At 45.5% G+C, this 15,296-nt stretch overlaps 1 protein-coding gene across 1 annotated transcript in view; it reads left to right on the top strand.

Moving 5' to 3' along the window:
* Positions 1-15,296, top strand: part of Stk32b (serine/threonine kinase 32B) — a 182,815-nt gene that overhangs the window by 117,461 nt on the left and 50,058 nt on the right. Inside the window, exon 4 of the mRNA XM_055624003.1 lies at positions 13,097-13,134. Within this exon, the coding sequence (XP_055479978.1) occupies positions 13,097-13,134 (38 nt within the window). The remainder of the gene's footprint in view (positions 1-13,096; positions 13,135-15,296) is intronic.

Genomic DNA, 15,296 nt, shown 5'->3' with positions numbered 1-15,296 from the left:
CAGGGCTCAAAGGGCATGGCAGCATGAAATAGCCATGCTAGTGATGAATCAATGAATGATTAAGGACAAGAGTATCCTAATGAAACTTATTTACACAAACAAACTTGAACACAGAACACAGTTGCTGAACTCCGCGCAGAGATGTTTCTAGAATTTAAGAAAGTCAGTGCACAAGGACTTCAAAGAGTCCATGACCCACATCCCCCAACCTTTTTCCTAATATTTACTGTATAACCCATTGGTGGTTGTATAGTGTACATCAGTTTTCAGAGCTATTTAGAATAAAGTAAAAACCAGCATAAATATTTTCAGGTAAATTGTCTTGTATGACCCTCACAGGATTCTGTTCTGGTTCATGGAACTTGTACAACAGAGCCAACCCCATGCAAAGCACATGCGCACCACCAGGGCTTTCATTTGAGGAATGAGGGAGAAAGGATCTGCAACCAGGACAGCCAGAAGAATAGATGTGGAAGGTAAAGGTTGAGCGTGAGTTTTAATGTCTTCTGAGCCATGTATTAAGTAATAACAAGACTTCTTGAAGTGCACCATGGCCTGTGTACTAGTTTTATTCTGTTGCTGTGATAAAACACTATGACCAAAAGCAACTTGCAGACCGAAGGGTGTATTGGGCCTACACTTCCAGGTCACAGTCTATCATTGAGGTAGATAAGGACAAGAACTCAAGTAGGAACTCAAAGCAGAACTCATGGAGGAATGATGCTTGCTTGTTGCATCAATCAATCCTGGGCTCATATTCAGAGAGCTTTCTTAAACAACCTAGGCCCATTTGCCTAAGACTGGTGCCACCCATAATGGGCTGGGACCTTCTATATCAATTAGTAATCAAGACAATCCAGTACATACATGACCATGGGCCAATCTGTTGACTCTAAGCAGGGCCAAGTTAACAGCTAACTGGGACACCGTGGCACTCCTGGTCCTGTCTTCCTCTGGCTGGGTCATGGATGTGTTGGTTATGTTTGTTAAGGCTGATCATTCCTTTTTTCAGAAACCCTGCAGCATTCAGTACCCAGGACTCCTGTTCCTTCCCTTCTCCTAGCTCTTTATTGCTTATGAGATATTGTCATTGCTATTTGAACTGCCATCATCCCCAAAAAAGTGTCATTAATATTTCATTCCTACGTGGGACTCAAAGTTGCCAAATGTTTGGAAAGGAGATGATGGCCGTACTCCCATCTTTTCTGGATCAGTGAACCGTTTAATAAGATTTCAACTTCATCGCTGCCCTTATAGTCATGACTATACCCATGTGCATTGAGCCCAAGGCCCCAGTATGAGGAAGGGGAGTCTCTCAGACTAATGTCCCACTTCTCCCTGTGCCACTCATTCACAATCAAGTTGATTTATGCAAGCGGTTCTGTGATAGAAGTGGAGACACTAAGGTTTTTTTTTTTTTTTCAAACTGTGGGCCCAGGGAAGTTTTTAGATTGGTATGAGCACAGTTGAGCCCATGAGAAACAGAAGGCCCAGAGCTTAGGAGGGGAGCCTCATCTAGCTTACCTCTGAGATCAGAAAACATGGCCTTTTTTGAACTGTAAGTCAAGCACATCACTCACACAATCGAAAGCTGTGATTGGGGTCAGCCTGCAGCCTGGAAAGGCTTTATGGAGCAGGAGAAACTTTAAAGTCCTAAGTCTCCTGTGGGAAGTCAGCCCTAACAGCAAAGAAAGAGGAGAAAGCCCAGCTTTGGACATGGGCATAACTTGTGAATCTGTCTTAGCCAGGGCCCGAATGGTCCTGAACAGTCATGAAGGTGATGTACATGCACCTCTTGTGACTCTTCCTTCCTTCCTTGTTTATCAGTTGGCTCACTCTACCAGGACATCTCCCAGGCACACACAACAGAGCAGGTCCATCATGCACAGCATCATCTTTCCTTCCCTCACACTGAGCCACACTCAAGCGTCCCACCTCTGAGAAGGGAGCACCATCAAGTGGTTTCCAGGACCTGAACTGCATGGCTGGCCACTTCCTTGACTTGTTCTCTTCTCTGATGGGACCCGTGGGAAGGCCTTTGGTATCCACCCATCTTTTCCTACCAGTGTCCTTCTGAACCCGCAGTTCTTTCCTCCCCCCTCCACGTAATAATAATCCTGCAACCCAAGACTGTCAGACACACCTGCCTGGATTCTTCCTGGTCTCTGTAGTCATGATTACCTGATGGACTCAGCCCTCATAATCTCGGCCCTATTTTCAATGACTCAGTAACTGTCTCAGTTGGGATTTCTATTGCTGTGAAGAGACACCATAGCGCTCTTTTAAAGGAAAACATTTCATTAAGGCTGATTTATAGTTTAGAGATTTAGTCCATTATCATTATGATGAGAAGCATGGTGGTACTGAGGCAGACATGATGCTGGAGAGATAGCTGAGAGTTCTACATCTGGATCAGCAGACAGCAGGAAGAGAGAGTGCCATTGAGTCTGGTTTAAGCATCTGAAATCTCAAAGCCCACCCCTTGAGACAATTCTTCCAACAAGGCCACTACTCCAACAAGGCCACACCTCCAATAGTGCTGCTCTCTGTGAGTCTATGAAGGCCATTTTCATTCAAACCACCACAGTGACGCTACTGTAACCTCAAATTATCATCTGTCAGAGACCTCAAACTGCTACCTCATATGGAAATAGGCTCTTTGCTGATGTAATTCCGGAGGAGATTAAATGAGGTCATGATAGATAAGGTGAGCCCTAACTCCAGTGAACAGGAGTTTTGTCTTTAAGAAAGACAAACGGACCCAGCAGGACAGAGAAGGAAGAAGGTGGTGTTGCCACAGCCTCTAGGCTCTAGGAGCCACCCCAAACTGATTGGGGCAGGAAGGACTCAAAGGGAGCATAGGCTTGCAGGCAACCCAAGACTGAACTCTAGTCACCAGAAACAAAGAGAATAAAGTGCATCTCTTACAGCCACCCAGTTGTGGTACCTTGTTTCATAAACCCCAATGATTCTCTGCTTTTAAAATTCTCTCCATATCTGCATAGTTCCTGGCACTGATTATTTAATATTCTCTGTTAGTTTTAATGCTTTTTGCTATGACAAATTAGTTCCAAAAATCTCTTCAGAGAAGCAGCGACTATGTTTGTTATGGATATCAGATGCCTGTTTTAGTTTGTTTAGACTGCTATAACAAAGCACCTTAGACTAGATAGTTTATAAACAACAGAAATGCATTGCTCACAGTTCTTGGGCCTTGGTGGGTCAAAGTAAAGGCTATCAAGATCAGCATTTTACCATAGATGGTGTCTCTGTGCCCTCACCACGAGGTCATCAACATCTTCAGTAATATTACTAATTACTTTTTTTTAAGATGTATTTATTTATTATGAATACAATGTTCTGCCTGCATGTGTACCTGCACTCCAGGAGAAGGCACCAGATCTCATTATAGATGGCTGTGAGCTACCATGCAATTGCTAGGAATTGAACTCAGGACCTTTGGAAGAACAGCCAGTGCTCTTAACCTGTGAGCCATCCCTCCAACCAAATGTTACTAATTTCTCAGTGAGGGAGAGCCCATAAGACCCAGTCATTTTCTAAGCATCACCCTGCACCTCTTTTTATTGCACAGATAATTAGGTTTTGGAATATGAATAGAGGTCACTAATATTCAGACTGCAAACATATATTGCATCAAATAAAAATAGTGTTAGTTGGGCTGGCAAGATGGCTTAGTGAGTAAAGGTGTTTGCCATTAAGCCTGACAACATGAGTTGGATTCCTGGATTCCTACATGTGGAAGGAGAAGACATGTGGAAAGCTGTCCTCTGTCCTCCATAAATGCAACACACACACACACACACACACACACACACACACACACACACAGTTTAATAAAAACGAATCAGCAGTAGTCATTGGTAGATACCATCACTTACTAAATAAGCGGCTCCTTTTCTTTGTTAGAAGGAAAGACTGACACATGTCTGGGGTCAAAGAGATTGATGCCCAAATCAATGGTACCACCTCCTTCATCTCATTAGGATGAAATGTGAACTTCTAGAGAATAACTTTTTCTCAAATATGACCCAGTAAGACTGAGGGAGGTGGGCGCTTCCCAAGGTCACCAACAACTCTGCTGGCTCCCACAATCCTCCATGAAACTTGACACACATGCTTGACCTGGCCCCATCACCTCTCCTAGTCTCCCTGCTTACAAAGCATGTTGGAGCTCTGTTTTTTCTTCCAGTATGAGATATTAAACCCAGGACTTGCTGTGTCGGTGCTTGGCTGCATCTCCAACCTCCTCTGGAATTTTTATTTTGAGACAATCTCATCAAATTGTCCAGGCTAGCCTTGAACTTGTAATTCCCCTTCCCCAACTTCCTAAGTAGCTGTATTATGAGCCTGTGTCACCACAACCACCCTGCAATATTTGGTCTTTCCAAAGCACTTGCTTTGTCATGGGACACCCCTTGTGTCCCACTGCTGTGCTTCTACAAACAAGGTTTCCCTTGTTTGTAGCTCCCCTAACCCTCTCTTCCTTGAAGGCAGACACAATGATTAACCCATTTTATAGATGAGGAAAATGCGGCTAAGATAGATATAAGATCTAGGGCTAGTTGGTTTTTGGCAGACTCTAAAGATGGCTCCTATCACTAGTGACAGTCCAAGATGTTGCAACTCTCAATCATTTTACTAGCATGTCTTAGTGGAGAAAACTGACAGCACCTGGAGCCTGAAAAAAAAAAAAAAAAAAAAAAAAACCTCATGGTATCAGCTCATTTTGAGAGTGCCAAGCAGACTCTGCTTGCAAGCCAAGGCTCCCTAGTAAAATAGGGCAGAAAACCCTCCCTCTGTGGTTCCACTCTGAGCCCTGTGGTCAGCCATGGCAGGTGGGGGGTAATCAGGATGTTTGTATGCTGTTCTCCTGCTGAGCTGCATTTTTCCTGATAGTCTGTTTCTCTACCACCCATGTGGACTCATGCATGAGCCATAGCATGAATGCTACCCCCCTTTCCACCAGTCAAACTGAAAGCACCTGGCCCTGAGTCCATGGACCTCAGAAGCTGAAACACAAAAGCTTCCAAAAAAAGCAGGGATGCCACCACCCACCCTATGGTTTTTTATTTGTTGTTTTTTTTGTTTTGTTATATATATAATTTATTAATATTGCATTCTGATTGTAGCCTCTCCTCCAGGTCCCATCCTCCCTCCATCTTCCCTCATATTCCTTTCCCCTAGTCCACTGAAAGGGGGAGTTCTCCTCCCCTGCCATGACCCTAGCATGAGGATCTTGTGTTACATCATAACACAATACAGGCATTGCATGAGGAGGCTGAGCAAGCTGTTGGCTTGGGTCTCTCCCGAGCTCTAGGGGAACTACTCCCATTACCTCGTATCAAAACCCCACTTCCAAATCCTTTCAACATGAGATGGGAGTGAGGGATATTCAAATCATAGCACTGTAATCAAGCAGAGTGGGGCTATCTCTTCCCATGGGGCCTGGAAGATAATGCATATTTGGGGACTTGCCAGCAGAATGGAAAGCTGTGACTGGCCTGGAAACCTGAAGCCCGAGGCTGATGACCTGTAGCCACCTGGGAAGTCATGAAGCAGCCAACCCAGCTCAGGTCCAGGCCTTCCAGGTGGGCACATGCATCAGTTCATCACAGAACTAACTCTTGCTTGCCGGCTTGCTGGCGCTGTCCTTGGTGCTGAAGACAAAACCGTGGAAAGCCACCTGCTCTTAAGTAAGCTAGTTTTAGTAAGCAAGCTAATCATATTGGGTGATGGGGGTATGCAAGGAAGAAAAGGCTGGAGGTGCCAGGGTACTGGGGAGCTGAGATCATCATAGAGAAAAGAGGAGGATCCATGCATACTTGAGAATAGCCCTCCCAGGTACAGCAAAGTAAAGGCCACAGGTGAAACTCTGCTCAGCTTACACACTGGAACAGACAGATGCAGGTAAACAGATCCAGGTCACCAGGGCTAGGAGGTGTGTAGTGCATTTTGTAGGTTTAGCCATGTCTGAGACCATATACATGATGGCCTCCTAGGAAAAATTTCTCCTGCTTAGTGATCCTACAGCTTCATTTCTGTTTAGATAAACAAAATTTTGCCACTGTACTGCAGGTACCCCATCTTAAGTTTAGCCATCTGACTCATTGCTTTGCCTTGGAGCCATAGGCTATACCAGATAGGTCAGTAATGATCACACAGTCTAGGTGCCGATGAGTGCATTCTTTTAGGTTTCCATAGTCCCAGTCAGACACTACACTGCTCAGAACTCTCTTCACTAATTGGCACATGATATTTCTAGGTCCTTTAGGAGGTGAATCATGAGAAAGGTTTGAGCAGAGGGTGGTCACTGTGCTTTGATGACTCACAGGGTGCCAGAGGTGACAGTCCTCTGCAGTGGGAGGAAGGGAACCTATTGTTCGGCTGTCTGAGGATTATGAGGTAAGAAGAAATAAAGGCTGACAGCAGAATTTTGGAGGTAGAAGGTGCCAAGGGTTTGAAGAGAGAAAGAGGGGAAGAGAGAGTAGATACAAGGAGGGAAAGAGAGATCTTGAGGAGCATGCTAATGTCGAGTGGAGATTTAGGGTGACATTAATTGTGGTGGTTGCATTTTTCTTCTGTGGTATTCCATCTCAGGGTGCAGGGCCAGGTAAGGAAGTGAGTTCTAAATGGTTCTTGGGTTCTGTTGGGGAAATCAAGAAAGAGAGTTTGGGACAGAAAAATAGACCTGAGACACGGAACCTAAGCTAGGAGAGAGCCAAGGATGAGGACGTGGTGGGCAGGGCTGAATGCGAAGGTCATGGAATGCAGGGCCATTGTGAATGGGGAGCATACTGAACTGGTCTATGTCTAAGTCTGAAACCTTTTTATTACATCACATCTCCCACTGTCTGCAGTTGCTCCAGGGCCCTGGCAAACATCCACCCACCCATTCCCACTGTTGCTTACCTGCTGCCGCATAGGCTTCCTTTTGAAGGTCTCTGGGTCTGGTAGAACAGGATGAGTCAGACACAGACCACTTCAGTTCGATATACTCAATGCTAATAGAAAAAAAGCAACCTGACCTTGGGAGTGGGGTCTGTGAAGGCCCTGGAATCTAGTGACATCATGCAGCACACAGTGGTAGCTCCCAAATCATGCTTATGGAGTTAAACACTTGTGTGCCTCATCCATGAAGGAAGTAATTAGTCCCAGCATGTACTTAGATCATTTTGCACATTGTGCACATTGAAAGAATTGCTTCCACACTTTAAGGCAGCCATGGATGTTTTCCTACACATATTCAGCATGCTTGATGGCTATCATTAATATCCTTAGTTTGCAGGGTTATAGTTTACACCCATGTCCTAGTGTTCATTTTTAAGACTATATTTATGCAGAGAATGAAGAGTCAATCCTATTGACCTCAGAGAACCATGAGTGGACTTAGGAAGGAGAAGGAACAGGTCCAGATGTGCTTTTTAAAGCCACTGAGTCATAGTCTAAAGGACATGAAGCTGTATATGTGGGCGATGATAAATACAAAGTATCCTGAATTTCAAGAGTGTTTCATTAAAAGAATAAAGAGCAGTAAGTTAGTATGTATCTCAGTTTCCCACTGAGAACCTTCCACCAATCAAATAGCGTTGACCCAGAGATTGACCTGAGGATGATAGCCAATTAGTATCTAGAATATCCAGAGAACTAAATAAAATAAAATAAAATAAAATAATAAAATAAAATAAAATAAAATAAACAGACTATGGATCTGAACAGAATTCCCAACAAGAGAAATTAAAAAACGACTAAGAAATAGCTTTAAAAATGTTCAACATTCTTAGCAATTAGGGGAATACAAATTAAACCCCTCTAGGCTTTTCAATTGTGTCCATCACTGCTTGGGATTACCAGTGAGGAATAATAAGAAGTCCCAGCAACGGGCAGAGGCAGCAACAGCCTCCTGGCCTTCCTTGGCCATTTATCTGTGCTGTTTTTAAAAATAGCAGGCCCAGCTGATATTTTACAGTGTTCCTGAGCAGGGGCTGGGGATCATTCCAGGGCAAGCCCAGGTTTGATAGCTTCCCAGGCATACATTCTATTGGAGTGTCATCTTGCCTGGCTCAGAAATAATGAGTCTGTCCTCAGCAAATATCGTCACAACCGCCCCTGCCCACACCATGCTTCTCCTGTCCTTTCTGGACATGCATCTTGTTTTCAGCAGGGTAACGCTCCAGAACCAAGATACAATCACTGTGAATAATAGACATGGAGGAAATGGACCTGGAAGAGCTGGACGAGAAACTGATAAGAGGCTCTGCCCAGAAAGCATGCTATTAAATCCCAAGCTGCTCTACCTCCCTCCTCATGCTGCCACCTCTTCCATCCAGCTTGACCCATGCCTTGCTCAGAAAAATCACATCCAGACAAAAAATCTAATTCGCTTTCTAAAAGATGGAGAACCTGCCCTGGAACTCTTCCAAGCACCTTTAAAAAGCTCCTGTAGTCCTGGCTGCCTGTTTCAGCTTTCAGTCTGGAAGACACCTTGACCACTGGACCAGTGTTCCTGGGAGCCACAGTGAGGCAGCTGCTGCTTCTCTTCTTCCTGATGAGGAGGCCAAAGCCTTGAGTGTCCAGGACCTCAAGGCTAGTGTAGTATGGCCATGTAGCTAAAGGCCACTAACTTGAAGGTTTTCAATCATCCATGTTTGTATTCAAGAATGCAGGCCCATCTCTTCTAGGGCCTCTATTTAGGGTATTCCTGGGGTCTTCTCCCAAGCTCTCAAGGTGCTTGGCAGAATTATGTCATTGTAGCTTAAAACTAATGTTTTTTTAATTTATTTTATTTTATAAATTACAGTTTATTCACTTTGTATCCCAGCTGTAGCTCCCTCCCTCATGCCTTCCCAAACCCACCCTCCCTTCTTTTTCTCCTTCCATGCTTCCACCACAAATCCACTGATAGGGGAGGTCCTTCTTCCCTTCCCTTTGACCCTAGCCTATCAGGTCTCATCAGGACTGGCTGTACTGTCTTCCTCTGTGGCCTGGTAAGGCTGCTTTCTCATCAGGAGGAGGTGACCAAAGATCCAGCCACTGAGTTAATGTCAGAGACAGTCTCTGTTCCCATTACTAGGGAACCTACTTAGAGACTGAGATGCCATGGGCTACTCAGAGGTTCTAGGGGTTCTAGGTTATCTCCATGCATAGTTCTTGGTTGGAGTATCAGTCTCAGAAAAGACCCCTGTGCCCAGAATTTTTGGTTCTGTTGCTCTCCTTGTGGAACTCCTGTCCTCTCCAGGTCTTTCTATTTCCACCTTCATTCATAAGATTTCCTGCACTCTGCCCAAAGTTTGGCTATGAGTCTTAGCAGATGCTTTGATATTCTGCTGGGTAGAGTCTTTTGAAGGCCCTCTGTGGCAGGCTCCTGTCCTTTTCACAGTTTTCCCCCTCTTCCACTGTTTGCCTTTCTGAATGAGGATTGATCATCTTACCCAGGGTACTACTTGCTTAGCTTCTTTAGGTGTGCAGATTCTAGTATGTAAAAAGGATGTTTTTACAGTCAAGTTACTTACTGACCCCTGCATGACCTGGCCATGTGGCCTAGATCACATATGGTGGTCCTTGTGTTCCAAGATAGTGCAGGCCCTCACTGCATCTGCCTCAACAGATTCTGAGGTAAGGTGACATACTCATGAGGAGAGAGTCCTATATATTCTGCCATATGGCATAAGTAAAGCAAACAAAGGCCACCCATCACCTTGGCCATGTTTCCTGGGATGGAAGCTCATTGCAGGATGACACCTCCTCTGGGACTCTGGCTGCCTCATTCACAAGAGGAGAACCTGCTTATTGCCTGTCACATGTCAGTCTTGTATCATTTCTCCTGAACTCCCACCAAGACTTCACCAGTCTCCACCAGACCCTGGTTTATTCTCTTTAAAGCACCTGTCCCAGCTTGGCATTGGTTATTTGTCATCTACTTGCTCCTCAGGTATAAACATAAAAAGCATGTTCTATGCACCTGATATTTAATCCACTCAGTAAAGGAAACTGAGGTGCCAGGATAGGCTGACTGTAGGAGAGGGACTGGCAGATGGAGAGCTCCTGTCCCTCATCATATTGGTGCCCTATTTTCATGGTTCAAGATACTACAAAAAGGGTCTTTCTAATGTGGCCTTAGGGCTTGTCTGAGGTTGTACGAGAATCAGTGGGCTCCCCACCTATCCATGGAGGTAAGCCTCATCCCCACCAACAAATCTTCCACTATGCCAAGGTTGACAGCAAATCACCACAGCATTATTGACTTAGACACCTGGAATCTCCTCCCTCTACCAGGTCTGAAGCTCAAGCCAAGTGCATTCTGGGCCATGCTTTCTCCAGTAGCTCTGGAGAGAACCCTCCCTTGGCTCCTCAGCTTCTGACTGCCTCTCTTAGATCCCCATCCACCTCTGCAGACTGTCTTGTTCCTTGTCTGTGTACCCATATCTCTCTCCACTCTAGAAAGACTGGTTCTGGGACAGGCCCTGGTCCTGGAGTAATTTTGCTTTTGGAACCTTCTCTGAGTGTGTTAGCCAAGGCTCCATAACCAACCAGGCTTCTGTTATGGGGCTGTGAGCAAATATGAACTTGGGGAGTTCAGGCCTGAATGCTGGATCATACCTTCTTTGTCACCCCAATTATGTACTAGTGCTATGTGTGGGTCTTGGCCCCACCCATGATTTGGGGCTTATGCTTTCTAAACATTATGTTCTCCCTGATTCCCACAACCCAATAAAGGTCATCCCAATCCCTGTGGTAGTATCAAGTTCAAGCATTAATGTGTATTTCTTCCTTCTCTTTCTGTGTGTTCTTTTCTTTTCAAGGTGCACCCCAAGCCGGCCTTGAACTTGGGATTCTCCTGCTTCATCCTCTTCATCATTTGCCTATTGGTGCACATGCTACCACAGCCAACATCATCCTTTCCTTCTGATATTTTTTTATTATTGTAAAATTTCATTCTTCAAATATTCCATACATGTGTTCAATGTCTCACATTCACCCCCACACACTCCTCCTGGCCCTTCCCCCAACTCAGCTCCACTGCAACTTCACGTCCTCTTCTTATTTTATAACATACATAATCCAGTTACTGATGCCCAGATGTGCATGAGTGTGGGACCATCCCCTGGGGCATAGACAGCATACCAGTGCCCCCTTCCCACAAAGAAATATGACTCTCCCTCCCTCCCTCAGCAACTATCAGTTCTCAATAACTCCTCACCTTGAGGCCTAATACTGGAAGCCTCTTCCCTTTATGCTCAAATTTTTAACTGGCTTGTTAGTGTGTAGTATTTGTATATACTCATTAAAGAAAATAGTGAGTTTCATTCTGATACTGTCATACAAGCTTATATCACATTCCTGACACACTTATTTTCCCTCTTGAGAGACGCTGCTGGAAGCTGGATAAGAAGCTAGTGTTTGCTGACCTAATTTTCACACATTGACACGGGAACCTCTGTCTCTTGTTTTAATTTTCTTTATTATCAAGTTCATCCTTCCCCTAGGGCTCCCTTGTCTTCTCCACACACAACCTCTTTGGTCACATGGGTGTCCTATGAACCTGGCAGCAGGGCCCCGTTTACCTAATGCTCATCAAAATTCACGGGCTTGAAAAGTTGCAATGAGAATCAAAATTGAAATACAGTCGCTGTGCATTGCTCCCCTGCCCCTGCAAGAGATTGCCTGGCTTCAGCAATAACCCTGCACATCTCTGCAGTTAGAGTTAATATTTGATCAACTTAAGAGCAGTTACTCTTTATTTCTGTGTAAGCTGCCATTAGTCACCTCACCACAGCTGTGACATTTACTCTGAACGTGTGTGGGGTGTGTCTCTGAAATCTATGTTTGTTTGTTTTTTCTACCACAGCAAGTTGGGGACTAAAGCTTGCTGTCACAGGCCTACCCCTCCTTTCCCATGTTCTATGTGTGCACCCAAGTGTCGGGCACTGTGTGGGGTTCCCAAATGCAGAGGTCAGAGGGCAAAGCCCTATCTTACAAGGTGCTTCTTGGTTTGGTGAGGCTCTTTGTCAGCATGACAAGATAAAAGAGAACTTTCTAGAAACCTGCTTATATCCAGATTGTGTGCTGTGTAGTTCATTTCTCTAAGTTCAGCAGACCTTCTCCAGGAAGGGCCAGATGATGAATTCTTCAGTCCTTCAGAAGCACTGCAATGTCAGAGGTTAATCTTCTTTTTGTTGTGTGTGTGTGTATGTGTGTGTTTGTATGTGTCTGTGTGTATGCATGTGAATGTATACATGTATATGTCTCTGTGTGTATGCATGTGAGTGTGTGTATATGCATGTGTTTGTCCGTGGTGTGTGTTTGTGTGTGTGTGTGTGTGAATGGTGTGTGTGTGCGCGCACACACACACGTGTATGTGTGCATTTGTGTGGGCATGCCTACCTGTGAAAGTGAGTAGAGGCCGGAGGTTGGTGTCAAATATCTCCCTCGATCACTCTTTACCTTGTTTTGATGCAGGATTTCTCGCTGAATGATTTAGTTAGACCGGTCAGTGAGCTCCAATATCTGCCCATGTAGTGCTGGGGTTACAGACACATGCAGTGAACTTGGCTTTTATGTGGGCGCAAGGGTTTCAAATTCACAGGCACCTCACTGGCTGAGTCATATCCCCAGCCCCTTTTGGTTGTTTTTACAGTGTTTTATCGTGAGTTTCTTCTTGTGCCCACAAAGTGGCACAGTGGGCTCTCCAGTCTTGAGGGCTGAAGGATAGCAGAGCAAGGAAGTGCCATTGCCTCCTGACACACACCTCACATTTAATCTACCACCTCTGTTATGACAAGGAAAACAACAGCTTCAATACAGAGGGCGGCAGTTTCTTCTGAACATTACAGCCAGTGTTGAAAGACTCAACGTTAAGAATGGCCCAAAACAAAAGAGGTAGACAATTTGCTTGGGGTTCTAAAAAGAAGAGGAAGTTCTGACTTTTCATGGGTTCTGTTGTTACACTTACCTCAACTATCTGAAATTTAACTCCAGGGGATAGATAGCACCCCAGAGTTCCCTCTGTCCTATAGCCTGAGACTGTGTTGCCTGGGATGGCTTAGGACTCATGCCTATGCCTGTGTTTTTCTTGCAGAGACATCAAGCCAGATAACATCCTGCTGGATGAACATGGTGAGTCATCTCCTTCTGTCTTTTCTGGGGCCCCAGTGCAGTGTGGGGTGTGAAAGAACAATAAGGGGTGGGGGGTATGGATCTTAGGTGCTCTCAGAATCATCTGTGCTATTCCTGACAGTCACAGGTGTCAGTTTCTGGGTAATGTCCTGTCATGGTAAGTTGAGTTGAACGATCTGCAGGCATCACCTCAGAAGTCATTGCTGTTTGTGTCTTGGTTTGAGGATGACAGGAAACAGTGAGGGCTAAAGAGTGTGGGGTTATAATAAAGTCATGTCCCAGTTGTGTGCAGGGTGCAGATGGTCTGAGGGCAGGTATGTGAGGAGTGGGGAACCCCACACCCAAGGTCAGGTGTGGAAGCATGTGACAGGAAGCTGAAAAGAAGTGCAAGTGTCCCTTGCAGGGTCCGCAGGGGAGCAGAGACTTCAGGGAAGAGAGGTTCACAAGGCTGGTGCTGAGCAGCATCCACTGATACCCTGCTGATGGAGAGAACTTCCAGGCAGACAAGCTGTCCTGAGGCAGAATCCAAGCAGGAATAGCAGCCAACTCATGGGAGTTCTTAGTCCTTTCACTTATGAGAACTTCTTAGAAAGCCAATAGAGAAGCCCAGGACCCTTGTTGCATGGCTCTGCTGTCACCCATGCAGCCATCTTCACTGCCTTAGCAAGCCAATAGGGAAGCCCGGGACCATTGTTCCATGGTTCTGATGTGATCCCTAAAGCCATCATCAGTCCTCCCAAAGCTTCTGCACAGAAGGACCTAGGTGGACAGGTTGTGGTCCCAGCCCTGTGGGCCTCACAGTGTTGCCATGTAGATTGGATAAGCTACCAAGAGCTAGGAGGCATGAGCAGGAGAGCCAAAGGGGATCACCACAGTGAAGGTGGGATGATGATGACAGCAGATGAGGAAGCAATGGGGAGAACTCTGGGGAACAGCTAAGGAGGAGAGAGTTTTATCTCCTGGTCACACCTGAATGCAGTTGGGTCTCTCTGGGCCTCATTTCCCCACTCAGTGGTTTGGAATTCATCAAGAAGAATATGAGAGCCACTAAAGCATAAATACCAAGTGGGGTGGGAGAGCTAGAGATACTCTAAGAAAAATGGACCTGTGGGAGCTGATGAGCCCCTTCGAACCCCAACACGAGCATCAAGGGAACCTGTAGGTCCAAGTCTAATATGCCAGCTTGATGGGCTGCTGTAACTACACACAGGGATCTGGAAGCTTCAATCATAGACTTCTGGGATGGTAGGCAGATGCAGACACGACCTTCTCCATGTATCCCCATTATCCTCTGTGTATGGCTGTATCTTGTTCTCATGAGGATTCCAACAGATTGGATTAAGACCCATACCACCGGCCTCATTTTAGCTTTTTAAACATCATATCTCCAAATCTGCTTTTTTTCTTCAACCATACGGACTTGGGATTTAGCATACGGACTTTAGGAACACCATTCAGTTCATCATATCAGACAAGCAACAGGAATGGGGGCCCCCATGTGCCAGATGGTATGACCAAAGCTACTGGCTCCATCACTCTTAGAGGCTGCAGGTCTCATTTGGCTCCTAGCAGAGGAAATTTACTAGGGACCCTTGGTTCCCCACAAATAACTCAGGCCAGTGACAAGGAAATATCATTCCAGCCAAGGGAAAGGTGTGAGGTCCAAGGTTCCCAGAATACTGTTTGGATCTATAAGAAGCAATTAGGAAAATAGAAAGCAACTTTGATTGAGAATTTTACTATCCCTCCCCAAAGCTCTAGATTAGTTTTCAAGCTGGCATCTGCATATTGAACCACACAAGGGACTGCAGAGATGGCTCAGGATATAAAGCACTTGCCAGGCAAAAACAGGAGTTCCATCCCCAGCACCCATGTAAAAATGCTGGGAGAAGTGGCGCACACTTGCAATCTTGGCACTAAGAGCTAGATAAAGGTGGACCCCTGAGGGGTTGCCGGCCAGGCAGCCTAGGCTAACAGGCAAGACCAGGTGCCAGTGTCTGAGTGTCAAGATCATAAGGTGGACGGTATCTGAGGAGAAAGCCCTGAGGTTTTCCTCTGGCCTCTGCACTCATACAAACGTGCATGAATGCACACCTGTGCATACAGATTCACTTGCACACACACACACACACACACACACACACACACACACACACACACAC

The sequence above is a fragment of the Psammomys obesus genome, unplaced genomic scaffold (assembly GCF_907164565.1).
Source record: "Psammomys obesus unplaced genomic scaffold, mPsaObe1.curated_primary_1811, whole genome shotgun sequence".
NCBI classification, from domain to species: Eukaryota; Metazoa; Chordata; class Mammalia; order Rodentia; family Muridae; genus Psammomys; species Psammomys obesus.
Note: the sequence above shows the minus strand (reverse complement) of the source record. Positions and strands in the feature narration are given on the sequence as shown.